Raw genomic sequence first — 18,256 nt, 5'->3', positions numbered from 1 at the left:
TACTTTATGTACATACATGTATTTATACACCTGTGCATACATACGTATGAGCACAGTTGCATACATGGATTTATACATATATACATACATACATACATACATATGTACATACATGCATTTATACATATGTGCATACATACAAATACATATGTACATACATGCATGTCTACATATATGCATTTTTCCCACACGCCATCCGACTGTACAACTCCTCTCTGGGGGAGCGGGGGGGTACTAGGATGCAATAACAATACTGAAATAAACTGCAACAATAATAACATGGTCACTACTGCCTAGTTTCCCTTGTTATATTCTTATTTTTTACTGTTATTTTTATTCTTATTGTTGCTTCTTATTGTTATGTATAATAAATGTATTAATACTATTATTTATAATAATCACAATGATGATATTATTATCATTGTTATTTATTATAATAAAGCAAAGCTGTCTTTAATTCTACCAAGAAGAAGGCTTGTAGAACTCCACTGTGTAGGATGGGAAGCAACATGAAGGTGTTCTGTTTCTTTCATGTCTTGTAATCAACAGAAAGATATTGTCTTGACCCGAGATCTACAACGCGAAGAGGAAGCAGGACCTGACTCCCCTACAGGGACCTCTTCTTTGAACTGTTTTACGACCTTTTCTGTGAACTGTTTACGACTTTTTCTTTGAACTGTTCTGTAACCAAAGGCGATGGCTGTTTACGACCCCCGTCCCTTAGAAACAGCTGTTGCCATGTAATCAGGGAAAGTCCAAATAAAAGAGGAGGCGTACAATCTTTCGTCAGCGACGACACTGTACAAGGGTACAGTGTCTACGCGTCTCTCCTCCATTGAACCAAATTTAATTCTGTCTCGGTTTAATTCCTTGCTTCTTGTCTTGTTTAATAGATCTCATCAGTGTTTGAACCTGACAACTAACATCAAGACGCTAGCTGATGTCTATGTCATTATAATTAATGTTCTACCTAAATATTCAATGTCAAATGTCATTTGGACAATATCGGCATTGAAGCAGGAGCTCAGAACATTCACAAAAACCTGCATTAGTACGACGACCTCAAAACCAACCGACGTGTTTCTCTCTTTTTCTGTCATCAGTCGCTACGGCAACCCGGAGGAGTTGAAGCAGCTGATCGACACGGCGCATTCGCTGGGCATCGTGGTGCTGCTGGACGTCGTCCACAGCCACGCCTCCAAGAACACCGAGGACGGCCTCAACGCCTTCGACGGGTCCGACTCCTGTTTCTTCCACTCGCCCCCTCGGGGGGTGCACAGCCAGTGGGACAGCCGCCTCTTCAACTATTCCAGGTACTTCCTGTCCTTTTTATGGCGTCCAAAACGCAGCCGTTTTGGTAGTTTTCACCTTCAAAACCAGTACAATAAATACATTTTTTTCAAATAACTCGGAAATGGCAATTTTGGTAGAATATTTGTGTGAGTGCGGAAGAGCCAAAACCCCAGCTGAAATGCTAACAGTTAGCACGGTGGCAAGATAGCATCAAGTAACACAAAATAGGAGCAAAATGAGCTGAAAAAGCTAGCATGCTAACAGTTTGCGTTAGTGAAATACCAGAATATCTAAACATTGAGGTGTATACCTGCTAAATTAGTTTAAAAATGTTAGCATGTAACATATGTCAAGTACCAAATTATATTACTCTCAGGTGTGTACCTGATTTTTTTTTTTTAATGCTAGCATGCTAACGTTTGCATGTATCAAATACCAAAATATGACTGAGGTGTATACTTACAAAATTTGTTTAAAAAAAATAGCTGGCATGCTAACAGGTATCATTCGTCAAGTAACAAAATATATGACGCTGAGGTGTATACATACAAAATCAGCAAAAAAATTGCTAGCGTGCTAACTGTAACGTGTCAAGTCCTATATATATTACTCTGAGGTGTGTACATGAAAACAACATTTAAAATGCGAGCATGCTTACGTTAGTATGCATCAAATACCAAAATTTGACTTACAAAATTTTCTAATAAAAAATGAGTGAGCATGCTAACAGGTATCATTCGTCAAGTAACAAAATATATGATGCTGAGGTGTATACATGCAAAAAAGCTAGCATGCTCAAATGCTAACTGTAACGTGTGAAAGTACCATATTATATTACTTTGAGGTGTGTAACTTAATTTTTTATTTTTAATGCGAGCAGGCTTACATTAGTTTACCTCAAATACCAACATTTGACTAAGGTGTATACTTAAAAAAATAGCTAAAAAAAAAAAAAGCTAGCATGCGAACGGGTATAATTTGTCAAGTTACAAAATATGACACTGAGGTGTATACATACAAAATCAGCAAAAAAGCCAGCATGCTAATAATAGCATGCTAAAATGCTAATTGTAACGTGTGTCATGTACCATGTTATATTAATTTGGAGTGTGTAACTGAATTTGTTATTTTCAATGCGAGCAGGCTTACATTAGTTTGCATCAAATACCAACATTTGACTAAGGTGTATACTTACAAAATGTGCCCCAAAAAAAAAAAAAAAAGCTAGCATGCTAACAGGTATCATCCGTCAATTAACAAAATATATGACGCTAAAGTGTATACATACAAAATCAGCAATAAAGCTGAGGGGTGTACTGGAAGAAAAAAAAATGCTAGCATGCTAACGTTAGCATGCATCAAATACCAAAATATGCCTGAGCTGTATACTTACAAAATTTACTAAAAAAAAACCCAAAAAAAACGGGCCTTAGCTTGGACACCCCTGATTTAACTGATACTAGTTATTGTTTCCAAAATAAAGAAAACGGTAAAGAAAAAAAATATATATGTAAAAACGAGCCAGTCTTTTGAACGGCTCCTTTAAAGGAACAGCTGCTAAAGAGCCATAAATCTTTAAAAAAGCTCTTATGTGTGACCATGTGTGTTGTTATTTTCTTTTGCACCATGACAAGGGAAGGTTGTTTGGATTGTGTCCTATAAGTAAATGATGTGCTTTTATTTCAAAGTACATTCATTGATCTGAATGACTGACATTCTCCACAAGATGATAGTAATAATATGTCGCATTCAGACGGTATTTAAGTGTTGGTTTTAAAGCGTGTGCAGTTTTTGTTGAGGACAAGCGTAACTTTCAGTCGTTAGACCGGCGGCCTCCAATCAGTGGCGCTCATTAGACATATGGGCGAACAGGGGGGTGGCGAGCAAGGAGTCGTTTGTGAAAGCCCAGCGGAGCTCCACCGCATGCTGGTTTGTCTGTTCGGACATCTTTGTTTGAGGAAAGTCCACCTCGCGGGGTGGCGGAAACGCTAGTGGGAAATGCAGCCGCTTTCAAAAGGCGGCGGCGGCGCTATCAGCCGTCATCCTATTAGCTCGACAGACGCCGACTGATAGCTGCTATCCAGCCAATGATCTGTTTTCCTTCCTGTCGCTTCTGTGCGGCCATCTTTATCTGTATCTTTTTCTTCTCTGGCGGCACAAGTTGGACTGGAGACCTTCTTGTTTGAAAAGATCCAATTTATTGAAAACGGCGCGTCTGCTGTCAGTATTCCAAAGATCTGCTTTGGCGACATCAAGTCCTTTCACAGCTGCTGAATAAAAGTTAGAATAAATCAAAGTATGCAGCAGCCATCTTGATGTTTTATTTTGTAAAAAAAAACCAGATATTGCATATGTTTAAAGACAGAACTTGGTGTCAGCTTGTCTTACAGGTGGCAACGTAAACTGTTAGTTTATGCAGGGGTGCCCAAAGTGCGGGCAGGGGGCTATTTGTCGGCCCCTGACACAATTTATAGAATTTTGATTTCATGACAATATAATATCCATTCATCCATTTTCTTCTGCTTATCCGAGGTGGGGTGGCGGGGGCAGCAGCCTAAGCAGAGAAGCCCAGACTTCCCTCTCCTCAGCCACTTCGTATAAAAAATATAATAGTCACAAACCCTTCCCCCCAACCCGCCCCCCCCCCCCCCCAAAAATAATTAATGGTCAAAATGAGAAACATTTCAAAAATACCCCCGGGATGATCCACAGGCGACCTGGGAAGAAAAAGGCTAAAAGAGGTCATAATGTGGAACATTTTTGAAAATGGTCAAAATTAGAAACATTTTGAAAATGGTCAAAATTAGAAAAATGGCACAAAAAAAACCGGGAGGACCCACAGGTGACCCGGGAAGAAAATGACAAACAGGCCAAAATGTGGAAAAATGCCAAAAATGGTCAAAATGTCAAAAATACCCCCGGGATGACTCACAGGCGACCCGGGAAGAAAAAGGCAAAAACAGGCCAATATGTGGAAAAATGCCAAAAATTAGAAAAATGTAAAAAATATTACTGGGCTGACTCACAGGCGACCTGGGAAGAAAAAGGCAAAAACAGGCCAAAATGTGGAAACATGCTGAAAATGGTCAAAATTAGAAATATGCCAAAAATACCCCCGGGATGACTCACAGGCGACCCGGGAAGAAAAAGGCAAAAACAGGCCAATATGTGGAAAAATGCCAAAAATTAGAAAAATGTAAAAAATATTACTGGGCTGACTCACAGGCGACCTGGGAAGAAAAAGGCAAAAACAGGCCAAAATGTGGAAACATGCTGAAAATGGTCAAAATGAGAAATATGCCAAAAATACCACCGGGATGGCTCACAGGCGACCCGGGAAGAAAAAGGCAAAATGTGGAAAAATGCCGAAAATTAAGGAAAATGTCAAAAATATCACTGGGCTGACTCACAGGCGACCTGGGAAGAAAAAGGCAAAAACAGGCCAAAATGTGGAAACATGCTGAAAATGGTCAAAATGTTGAAAAATGTCAAAAATCCCTCCCTGGGAGTGAGTTCCACAAGTCCCGGGAAGAGCCAAAATGTCAAAAATACCCCTGGGATGACTCACAGGCGACCCTGGGGGAAAAAAAGGCAAAAACAGGCCAAAATGTGGAAAAGTGCCGAAAATGATCAAAATTTGAAAAATGTTGAAAATTGTCAAAATTAGAAAAATGGCAAAAACACCCCCAGGAGGACTCACAGGCGACCCAGGAAGGAAAAGGCAGAAACAGGCCAAAATGTGGACAATTTGAATAATTGTGTAACTAATCGTGATTACAAGATCAATCAAACATAATCCTGATTAATATTTTTGCCATAATCGGCCAGCCCTACCGTGACATAAAGTGGTAAAATGACAACAACAAATGTGCTATATTTTGGGGTTTAGTGCTATGACAACAACAAAAATGTGCTAAAATGACAACAAAATGTGCTAAAGTGCTAAAATGATGTGCTTAAGGTCTAAAGCGTTAAACTGACCACAACAACAACAAATGTGCTAAATTTACGGCTATAGTGCTATAATGACAACAAAATATGTTCAAGTGCTAAAATGACAACTTGTACTAAAGCTCTAAAGTGCTGTAATGACAACAAAAAAGCGCTAAAGTGCTAAAATGACAACAACCAATGTGTTAAAGTTTAGACTATATTGCCATGACAAAAAAAATGTGCTAAAGTGCTAAAATGACAAAACAAACGTGCAAACCTTTGGGCTATAGTGCTATGACAACCAAAATGAGCTAAAGTGCGTAAATGACAACTTGTGCTAAAGGTGTTAAGTGTTAACTGACCGCAACAACAACAAATGTGCTAAATTTAGGGCTATAGGGCTACAATGACAGCAACATAAATATACTAAAGTGCAAAAATGACAACAAAACTGTGCTCGAGTGCTATAATGACAACATTAAAGTGCTAAAATGGCAACAATGACAACAAAAACAAGGAAGTGTTTAAATGTAGAAAACAATCACAGTATGATCCCTTTAAAGTGCTAGAGTGCTAAAATAGCAATACATTTGCTAAAAGGATAACATTATAACAAAAATGTGCTAGATTTAGCGGTAAAGTGCTATAATGACAACAAAAATGTGCGACAGTGTTAAAATGACAACAACATAATGTGTTGAAGTGTTAAAATTACAACAAATGTGCTAAATTTAGGGCTATAATGACAACAATAATGTGCTAAAGTGCTAAAATAAAACAAACACGTGCTAAATTTAGGGCTATAGTGCTATAATGACAACAATAATGTGCTAAAGTACTAAAATAAAACAAACAAATGTGCTAAATTTAGGGTTATAGTGCTATGACAATAACAAACGTGCTGAAGTGGTAAAATGACAACATGTGCTAAAGTTCTAAAATGACAACACATGCTAAAAATCTAAAGTGTTAAACTAACCGCAACAACAATGAATGTGCTGAAGTGCTATAATGACAACAACAACAATGTGTTAAAGTGCTAAAATGACAACAAAATTTGAAAATTTAGGGCTATAGTGCTATGACAACAAAAATGTGCTTCAGTGCTAAAATTACAACATAAGATGTCCTTAAATGTTAAAATGACAACAAAACTGTGCCAGAGTGTTATAATGACAACTTAAATTCGCTACAGTGCTAAAATGGCAACAATGACAACAAAAAGATGTGTCCGCTGTGTTACAACCTTCAGAGTGGCCCTTTAGGAGCAACCGCAGCGGGAGAAACAAGAATTTAGCGCTATAGTGCTATGACAACAATAAAATGTGTTAAATTGCTAATATGACAACAAGAGATGTGCTGAAATGATCAAAAACCACCATGCCATGTTATGTAGACCACACGGAGGTCTTTTACATATAGAATACAATCATATGACCTCTTTAAAGCGCTAAAATGACAACAATAAAATGTTCCCTGTAAAAAAATAATTTATGAAAAATAATTTATGTATACATCTGCTCTACTTGGTGAGCTTTTTGCTATCACTCCCCAAAAAAAATCTGTCAGGGCCGCTTTCTAATATATTGAAGCATGTTAAATATTAATTTCTAATTTTCAGTGCATTTGTGTGGTGCTCAACCGCCCTTGAAAACATTGGAGGACGTTTTTTTTCTAGCAGAATAAACCTTTTCCCAGCTCTTAAAGGGGAACTGCACTTTTTATTACGAAAATTGTCTATCATTCACACTCCTTATGTAAGACAAGAACATGTTTTTCTTTTTTTATGCATTCTAAATCGTAAATAAATGCGAGCAAAAGTCAGCTAAATGTCGCTCTATTCCGCCGATAAAACACTCTAATAAATGTCCAAAACCTCCATCAAGGTTCTATATACACACTTTAAGTATATATGTAATGTATTAATATTCATAATTACATGTATTTAATTTGGGACAAGTTATGATCCAGAAGCTAATATTTTTGAGCCTGAATATAAGGAGGATGATCCACAAGTTTTAGAAGCTGTGTGCTAAACAGATGCAGCTTTAGTCAAACACTAAGCATCATGTAGCAGTATTGCTAAGTGATAAACAAGATATGCAAACTATCAACATAATAAAACAACAACTTACTGTACAATGTCTGCTCTCACTGGGATAAAGACTGATGGGATGTTTGTAGCGTCCCCCTTTACATGAACAATTCATCACAATCCTAATGTGGGTTAAAAAAAAAAGCAAACAAGCAAATTAGCATTTTTTTGGTGTCGTTCTCGCCATGTCTGATGTCAAAGTGGACCAATTTATGGGTTTATGTCCACAACCTTCTACTATCCAGGTGAGAGGCATGATTTATAATCTAATATGGCAATAGAGCAGCATAAGCTAGTTAGCTCTCTGTGGTCACGGCGCAGCTAAAAGTAGTTCCTCAGCGTTAGCGCTTATAATAACAATATTGCTAATAATACTTATTATTCAGGTCATGACCTGTAAATGGAGTATTGTTGCCGCTTTTTGGATGTTTTTTTAAGGGCTTTAAAGGCAGTAATAGTCTCGCCCTTTGAACTGCGTTGTTAGCCACCTCTTACTTGCCATATTTGACGATTTAGAATGCACAAAAAACAACGTGTTCTTGTCTTACATGAGGATTGTGAATGATAGGCAACATTGCCCTTCAAATCTGAGGACGTGCGAGGGCGAAGCATGTCGGCCTAATTCATCGGCCGCCGTTTCTTCCAAAGACGCCAGAGTCACCTTGAGCCGCTGGCCAAGTGAATCAGGCGTCATTTGGCCCCAACACTACTTACGTTCAGCCAGTTGGCGGGACCAGACCAGACCGCGAGACTTCCATGCGATCTGAGCGCTCCATATGAGAGAACGTAATCTGACCACCTTCAATATGTCCGTGGATCGGTGCGATACGGGAAGGAGGCCCAACGCCCGGCGTGCTTTTCATACGCGTCTTCTTGTATGACTCTTGTGCCTATATCCCTGCCTCTGTGGGCGTTACACGAAGGAATTGTCCAAGTGGATTGAACTCGGGGGGGTGTCCAGACTTTTTCCACTTTTATATATTTTTTTTCAAAGCCATTACAATTAGGGCTGGGCGATATGGCCTTTTTTTTTAATATCTCGATATTTTTAGGCCATGTCACGATACACGATATATATGTGGATATTTTGCCTTAGCCTTGAATGAACACTTGATGCATATAATCAAAGCAGTATGATGATTCTATGTGTCTACATTAAAACATTCTTCTTCATACTGCATTAATATATGCTACTTTTAAACTTTCATGCAGAGAGGGAAATCACAAGTAAAAGTGTATTTATTAAACAGTTATTAAGCAGTGGCACAAACATTCATGTCATTTCCAAACAAAGTGCAAGATTGTCAGAGACATTTTAAAACAAGCTATGAGTGCACTTTTGTGCATGATGTCACTAAGATGACATATCAAAACAACACTAAATTAAAGTGCACTTTTTGTACAGAACAGAACGCCACTGCAATAGTGTAAAACAAATAAAGTGCACTTTTGTGCATGATGTCACACAAGATATTTCAATAAGTGTCAAATAAAAAATGAGCTGCATAATAGGAAATCAAATAGTGTATGTCCTTCGCTATGTGGTAGGTTCCTGCGGACGTTATCTCCTTCTGTTGTTGACTGTTTTTTTCATACTGTGTTGATGTGGAAATGGTTGCCTCTGCATTTTGTGGGTGTGGCACCAAACGGAGATGTTGACATGCAGAGTTTCAAGCACTCTTCATTCTCCAGCAGGTGACTTTTCAAATGATGCTACATATTAGCAGTAATGCTACTTTTTGTAGCAACGCTTTTGCCCCACACTTGACATATTACGGTTGTCTGTTCAACATATTCCCACTTGAAGCCAAACCACCGCCAGACGATGGACCCCCTGTTGTTTTTCTTGGGAATGAATACTTCCTTCATTTGTTACCAGATTCGCACCTTCTTTCTCTCGTATTACCACTCGCACCACAGCTAACGTTACCCATGCCGCTACCTCTCTGCTCCGCGAGGGCGTATACGTATGTGACGTATGTAAGAAGGTGCGCTTGTTTTAAGTCTCTGTGAGAAGCAGAGACAAGAAAGAGTGAGAAGAACCTGTCGTGTAATGCCCACAGCTAAAAGCAACTGCGTGAGAACGTATACTCCAATATCACGATATAATAATTTTCTATATCGCACAGAGACAAACCCGCGATATATCGAGTATATCGATATATCGCCCAGCCCTAATTACAATATATATTTTTTTTATCAACATTTTGGGCTCCACTCAAGTTTCAAGAAGGGTCTCAAAAATCTCATTTTTCATATAAATAAATAATATTATGAGATTAATTCAAAAATGTATGAGAATAAAGTAGAAAAATATGAGGAAAAAGTATAAAAAAAAAGTTTTTTAATTTTTTAATATTTACAAAAAAAAGTCTTATTTTCATATAGTTTTAATATTATGAGATTAATTCTTAAATACATATATATGAGGAAGAAGTCTAAAATTGTTTTTATCAATTTTTTTAATATTGAGGATAGTCTTGTTTTTTATAATATCATAAGATCAAGTCTTCATTTTATGAGAATAAAGTACAAATATTATGACAATAAGTCATAATTTTATAAGAATTAAGTTTTAATATTATAAGAGTCTTATTTTCATATAAATATAGGTTGAATATTTTGAGATACAAATTTTAATTTGTAAGAATAAAGTAAAAAAAAAAAAAAGTTAAAATTGTATTTTATTTATTTTTTTAATATTATGAGGGAAAAGTCTTGTTGTTTTTTTTTACAAATAAAGTTTTATCATAAGATCAAGTCTTAATTTTATGAGACTAAAGTAAAAAATAATATGAGAATAAGTCCAAATTGTATAAAAAATAAGTTTTAATATGGGGTGGTGTAGCTCGGTTGGTAGAGCGGCCGTGCCAGCAACTTGAGGGTTGCAGGTTCGAGCCCCGCTTCCGCCATCCTAGTCACTGCCGTTGTGTCCTTGGGCAAGACACTTTACCCACCTGCTCCCAGTGCCACCCACACTGGTTTAAATGTAACTTAGATATTGGGTGTCACTATGTAAAAGCGCTTTGAGTCACTAGAGAAAAACGCTATATAAATATAATTCACTTCACTTCAGTATGAGGGTCTTATTTTCGTATGAATAAAGTTTTAATATTCCATCCATCCATTTCCTACCGCTTGTCCTTTTCGGGGTCGCTGGATTATGAGATTGTTTCTTTATTCTTAAATTTATAAGAATAAACTTTGAAAAAAAGAGGAAAAAGTCTTTTTTTTTTTTTAATCAATTTTTAAATATTGAGAAAAAAGTATTGTTTTTATAAAGTTTTATTATCATAAAATCAAGTCTTAATTTTACAAGAATAAAGTACAAATATTTTGAGAATAAGTCAAAATTGTATACGAATGAAGTTTTAATAGTATGAGAAAAAGTCTTATGTATAAAGAAAAGTGGCCTGCATCCAAAGTAGCGTTTTTTATTGTTGAACAACTATTTGTTTTTGCACTTGAATAATGCTGACATAGCGAGTTACAGACAACTAGAGCAGGAAACTAATCAGACACAAAGTTAAACACGTTTTAGTGAGTTGAAAGGAACATTTTGTCATCAGTTGGAAGACTTTGGAAGGTCTTTAATGTCCAGTTGAAGCAAAGTGCATCTACAAAAAGTGTTTGTGGACAAACTGTTGGCTGCATGAACTTGAAAGGCTGCCAGTGACTCCCCAAAGACGACTATTTGTCTCGCAGGCGACAGTGTCTTTTCTTTTTTTTTCTTCCCCTGAATCCTTGGCAAGAGCCAGGCTGCAGCACCAAGACCTGCACCAGCGTGCTGCCACATATGAATACATATTTATGTCGCTATCGAATAAAGCAAACTTTTTTCTTTTTTTTTAATCTTAGACTGAGCTAAGAAATCCGACTGCAGGTTCCACTTGTGATGGTATCAGCTGATATCGCTGATGGAGGATCGGTATCGCATAAAACCCAGAGCAGAGCACCGTAGAAAATTAGGCTTTTGAGGTGTGTCGTAAAGGATAAAGTAGAGATGACTTTTGACAGCACCTACACGTAATGAGGCATCAAGGGCCATTCTCCAGGAAGTGACACGGCTCTTAAAGGGCCACTGCACTTTTTTCACTAACTTTTTTTTAATTTTTTTTTTTAGGATTTTAAAGATGATAAAAAACGCTTGGAAATAGTAACAGACACCTTCATAACAATATATAATATGTACAATATACACTCTGCAAGTATACTGTATATATAATGTAGTAACAGACACCTTCATAACAATATGTAATATGTACAATATACACACCAAGTATATATAAAATGTAACAGACACCTTCATAACTATGTAATATGTACAATATACACACTGCAAGTATATATATAATGTAGTAACAGACACCTTCATAACAATATGTAATATGTACAATATACACACTGCAAGTATCTATATAATGTAGTAACAGACACTTTCATAACAATATGTAATATGTACAATATACACACTGGAAATATATATATATATATATATAATGTAGTAACAGACACCTTCATAACAATATGTAATATGTACAATATACACACTGGAAATATATATATATATAATGTAGTAACAGACACCTTCATAACAATATGTAATATGTACAATATACACACTGAAAATATATATAATGTAGTAACAGACACCTTCATAACAATATGTAATATGTACAATATACACACTGGAAATATATATATATAATGTAGTAACAGACACCTTCATAACAATATGTAATATGTACAATATACACACTGAAAATATATATAATGTAGTAACAGACACCTTCATAACAATATGTACAATATACACACTGCAAGTATATATATAATGTAACATGTACAATATACACACTACAAGTATATATATAATGTAGTAACAGACACTTTCATAACAATATGTAATATGTACAATATACACACTACAAGTATATATATAATGTAGTAACGGACACCTTCATAACAATATGTAATATGTACAATATACACACTTCAAGTATATATATAATGTAACAGACACCTTCATAACAATATGTAATATGTACCATATACACACTGCAAGTATATATCAATCAATCAATGTTTATTTATATAGCCCTAAATCACAAGTGTCTCAAAGGGCTGCACAAGCCACAACGACATCCTCGGTACAAAGCCCACATAAGGGCAAGGAAAAACTCACCCCAGTGGGATGTCGATGTGAATGACTATTAAAGTTAAAGTTAAAGTTATATAATGTAGTAACAGACACCTTCATAACAATACGTAATATGTACAATATACACACTGCAAGTACGGTATATATATAATGCAGTAACAGACACCTTCTTAACAATATGTAATATGTACAATATACACAATGCAAGTATATATATAATGTAGTAACAGAAACCTTCATAACAATATGTACAATGTACACACTGCAAGTATATATATAATGTAGTAACAGACACCTTCATAACAATATGACATAACATAGTCGAGTCCATGTCTTAAATCACCTCTTCCTGAGGGTGTTTCAGTGTTATAACTTTTAACACCTTTATTGTTAGTTTTTAGACCAAAATGCGTCCATTCTCCAGTTTTTTTTTTTCAAAACAAGACACACAGAATGTACATGAATTAAGGATTTAGGATTTACTATAAGGCAGCGTTTTTTGTTTAACCCATTGCTTTTTGTTTGGCCCCTAACAAACATGTGTATGGGCCCCAGTGGTACTCGGTTATAATACACTTTTCCACCACCTGTGGCAGTAATGACAATATCAAACAAACAAGAAGAAGTCTGGAGCTAAAGTCATAAAAAAAGATTCTTATGCGCAAAAATTATGACTCAAGTGGTGAAGCTGAATTTTCATTTGCACTTTATTGTATTAACAGTTTAGTTAAACATTTTGAAAATATTGTTTTATGATTAATCTAGTTAATGTGTAATGCTATGGAACCTTATTTTTAACGACTATCCTTGTACTATGATTGATGAATAATTATTTTTTAACCTTGATAATAATCTTTGTGATTTCATCTAATTTAATTTAATACTGTTTGTCCTGTTAAACTGAAAGTAGGCTAGATATGATTATTGATTATGATTCAAATCATTTAGTGTCCTGCAGTTTGTTTACTACCGTCTGATATCATGTGCGATACAAGCAGTCGTGCTGTGCGTTTACTTGTGAGTGATATCATATGCGATACAAGCAGTCCTGCAGACTGTTTACTTGTGTGATATCATGTGCGATGCAAGCAGTCCTGTAGCGTATTAACTTGTCTGATATCATGTGTGATACAAGTTGCGTGTTTACTTTTGTGTGATATCATGTGCGATACAAGCAGTCCTGCAGAGTTTACTTGTGTGATATAATGTGCGATACAAGCAGTCCTGCGGCGTATTAACTTGTGTCTGACATCATGTGTGATACAAGTTGCGTGTTTACTTTTGTGTGATATCATGTACGATACAAGCAGTCGTGCGGTGTGTTTACTTGTGTGTGATGTCATGTGCAATACAAGCAGTCCTGCAGAGTGTTTGATTGTGTGATATGTGCGATACAAATAGTCCTGCGGCGTATTAACTTGTGTCTGATAACATGTGATAGAAGTTGCATGTTTACTTTTGTTTGATATCATGTGCGATACAAGCAGTCCTGCAGTGTGTTTATTCGAGCGATATCATGTGCGATACAAGCAGTTCTGCAGCATAGGTTAGGCTGACGTTGTGAAGTGAGTTATTTACACAGAAATATTTTGTAAATGTTTATTTACATACCTTATTTGTTTCCAAACGGTGTCCGTCACAAGGCAGTAAAATGGCTGATCAAACAAAACAGAAGTCATGGTCATGGACCCACTAGCTGTGAAAGCTAGCTCTCCAATCAGCTAAACAGACTCAATAAGTCCACAAATTTGTGAAAGTGAAACAATACAAAAAGAATGCTGTTGTAGGTAATAATACTAACACAGACACCCGTAAACCTGCTAGCATATTAGCTAATGCTAACGATGCTAGTTTCATTACATTACGATAGCACGTACAAATATGCATGAAAACACTCCTACAGACATAACACATGGGACAGTTTAGTAAGTGAGAATTGTTTTAGTTGTATTGTAAAACTTAAACGTTGCTTGAGCGATGAATGAAAACTCCACGTGTAGGAACGATACAGATGGTGCAAATGACAAAACCATACTTCTGATTCAAAGCTTTAAAAAGCAGGAACTCACGTAGCACAAACAATAACACACCTTTTCAGTGTTTTTGCTTGTGTTTAATAAAACCTTTTGCATCATGGCCGTCGGTGAAGAAAAGTTCATGAATCAGCCGCACCGTTTATAAGCCGCAGGATTCAAAGCGCAGGGGAAAAAAAGTAGCGGCTTATCGTTGGGAATTTACGGTATTTATTCTTTGCACGTCATTCACCTTCCTTTGGCGCTATTTGCGACTTTGTGACAACTCTTCCTGCCTTCCTCCGTCTCCCTGCGACCTCAACGCTGGCGTCTTTGGCTGCGGGGCGCAAATAAAAGCTGATAAGAGCAATCGAGCATGAAGATGAGCTGAGGGGAACATTGTGTTATTTAAATGCTGCCGTCTGCTCGCTAGCTTTTTGCTAGCTTTTATTTTTTTTCTTTACACCATCAAAATGAGGCGGAAAATCCACCTCTGAAGTCTGAAATGCTTTTTACTTGGTGTTTTCACGTTTTTTGAGGCGCGACCACAGAACCGTCACAGAGCGTGTGACGAGACTCGCCTCCCGAACACACGTATTTTGCTTCATTTTTCATTTTCAAATACTTTTTTTAACACTCGTGTGAAAATGTTACTTCACCCTTTAAGATCCTGAAAAATGCTATCACACATCTTAGCCTTAGGTATCAATAATACAAGAAAATGTTTATATATAAATACATATTGGTAGATTTAAAGTTTGTTTCCAATTTAAAAAAATGTTTTTTTGTTCCTTGATGTTTTTTAAAGGGGAAAAAACACAAAATGTGCATTAGTTTTTTATTTATAAAATGGGGATGATGTTATTACAGCTTTGACTGAGGCATTATTATTATTATTATTTTTGGCGCTATTGAAATATTACAAAATCAAAACGACGTGTATATAAATGTTTTTTCCCCTGATATTTTAAAATAAATTTTAAACAAATAAATCCATGTGCAACCTCATCCTTGTTTCAAAAATAGAATACAAAAATACATTTTAAATAAATAAATTAATACATGTGCGGTCTCATCCTCATTCTTTAAAAAAATAGAATAACATTTTTTTTAAATAAATAAATGAATAAATGTGCAATCTCATCGTCATCCTTTAAAAATAAAATAAAAATAAGATTTAAAATAAATAAATGAATAAATGTGTAACCTCATCCTCATCCCTTCAAAAATAGAATAAAAAAGTAACATTTGAAATAAATAAGTGAATAATGTGAAATCTAATCCTCATCCTTAAAAAAATAGGATTCAAAATGAATAAACGTGCATCTTCATCTTCATTCCTAAAAAATGTAATAAAAAAACAAGATAAATAAATGAATGAATGTGTAATTTCATCCTCATCCTTTAAAAATAGAATACAAATTTAAAATAAATAAATGAATACATTTGCATCCTCATTCCTAGAAAATACAATGACAAAACAGGATAAAAAAAAAAAAAAATTAATAAATGTGCAGCCTCATCCTCATCCTTTAAAAATAGAATAAATAAAATGACATGTAAAATAAATACGTAGCATCATACTCATCCTAAAAATGTTTACTAAAAAAAGTAACATTTCAAATAAATAAATACATTAATGTGCCATCTCATCCTCATCCTTTAAAAAAATAAAATAAAAATAAAACATTTAAAAAAAATGTGAATTCTCATCCTCATCCTTTAAAAATAAATAATAAAATGAATAAATGGGCATCTTCATCCTTTAAAAAATGGAATAAAAAAGTAACATTTAAATTAAATAATTTAATAAATGTGCAATCTCATCCTCATCCTTTAAAAATACAATTTAAAAAAATGACATTTAAAATAAATAAATGAATAAATATGCAACCTCATCTTCATTTTTTTTAAAATAGACAAAAAAGTAACATTTAAAATAAATAAATACCGGTATATGAATAAATGCGCAGTCTCATCCTCATCCATTAAAAAAATTGAATCAAAATAACATTTAAAACAAATAAATGAATAAATGCGCAGTCTCATTCTTTGAAATAAATGTGCAATCTCATCTTCATTTTTTAAAATATAGAATAAAACAAAACATTTAAAATAAATAAATGAGTAAATGTGCAATCTCATCATCATCCTTTAAAAATAGAATTTTAAAAAATGACATTTAAAATAAATAAATGTGAAGCCTCATACTCATTCTTTAGAAAATAGACTAAAAAAGTATCATTTAAAATAAATAAATGTGCAATCTCATCCTCCTCCTTTAAAAAATAGACAAAAAAATGTAGCATTTAAAATAAATAAATGTGCAGCCTCATCCTCATCCTTAAAAAAATAAATAAATGAAAAAATGTTGACCATGGAGCGGATGAAGTCCACATCCATTATTTCCTATGTTTCTATTTCTTAAATTAAATGTATATAATAAGTAGGGATTGTTACCTATTCCAGTACTTTTTTTTGCACTAAAGACCTAAAGACCAACCGTGCCATGTTTCGGTACCTTAATTAAGCGCGATGTCATGCCCGCTGGCCGACTCAGCCAGCTCTTTGCACTTTGGCACTTGGCGATCACTCCGGCAGCACTGAGAGCGGACTCAGCCAAACTACCTCTTGGTTATTTTGCAATTTTCTATGCCAACAAAGAAATCGACTCAAAAACGCGCCAACGCAAGCAAAGTAACGCTCCACTTTTACAAAAATGCATTAGCTTGATGCTAATACACATTGCATTTCTTATTGACTTGCTACTGATTAGCATGAGCGATTTTACATGGCGATTTCGACACCTCCAAATGTGTTAATGAAAACCACAACTAAGATGCACGTTACAATCACACAGCTGCTGTGTAATAAGTACAATACTTACAGTACTTGTGTCAAACTCAAGGCCTGGGGGCCAAATCTGACCCGCCACATCATTTTATGTGGCCCTCAAATATGAGTCGGTAAAGTACTCCCATTTCCATTTTGACAGAAAAAACACATGTATATTTTAATTCAATATTTTCTAATGTACAAAATATTATCTTACATCACATTTTTTTTATGAGTACATATTTGTAGATTCAAAGTTTTTTTCAATTAAAAAAATGGCTTTTTGTTCCTTGATATTTTTTTAAAAGGGAAAAATTACAAAATAAGTATTAGTTTTTTTTATTAAAAAATGTATTAACATAAAAAAGATCTGTAATAATAATGTTGCACATGTTAATGTAATGTTAGTTACATTTGGGTTGGGAATTAGTTATGCTCTCTAATAATTTAACAAATATGTTACACATTTTTTGAATAAAAATAAATATCTGATTGACTTGGTTTCAAAACACATTTTAAATTGTAAAGATGGCAATTTATTTTACAGTAAAAAAAAAAAAAAAAGAAAGTTGGGCTGCTAAGTCACCACAATTTTACCGTTAAAAAAACCAGAATACCATGTTTCCATTTTGCAGTAATACACTGCAAAAACAAGTCTTACAATAAAAATGTAGCTGCTCAATTTTCAGAATTTATAAAAAAAATAAAACGTGGTACCATTTTTCCATTTACAGTTGTGTGCTGTAATAAATTCTACAATAAAATTCTGGCAACTGAGATGCCAGTTTACAGATTTATTTTTACGCAGTACGTAAAAAAAAAAGATCAAATCCATATTCAATTGTGTAATAATATCATGAGGCGACTCTTTATTTACATTAATTTATTAATCACGGTTACAAACGGCCCTCAAGGGAAAGGATTTTG

At 34.9% G+C, this 18,256-nt stretch overlaps 1 protein-coding gene across 2 annotated transcripts in view; it reads left to right on the top strand.

Moving 5' to 3' along the window:
* gbe1b (glucan (1,4-alpha-), branching enzyme 1b) overlaps positions 1 to 18,256 on the top strand; it is a 179,738-nt gene that overhangs the window by 54,991 nt on the left and 106,491 nt on the right. For both annotated transcript variants that reach the window (XM_061972401.2, XM_061972402.2), the window contains exon 7: positions 1,104 to 1,313. In XM_061972401.2, coding sequence (XP_061828385.1) covers positions 1,104 to 1,313 — 210 coding nt within the window. The remainder of the gene's footprint in view (positions 1 to 1,103; positions 1,314 to 18,256) is intronic.

The sequence above is a fragment of the Nerophis lumbriciformis genome, linkage group LG17 (genome assembly GCF_033978685.3).
Source record: "Nerophis lumbriciformis linkage group LG17, RoL_Nlum_v2.1, whole genome shotgun sequence".
Taxonomy (NCBI): Eukaryota; Metazoa; Chordata; class Actinopteri; order Syngnathiformes; family Syngnathidae; genus Nerophis; species Nerophis lumbriciformis.
This window is presented reverse-complemented; position numbering and strand designations above follow the sequence as displayed.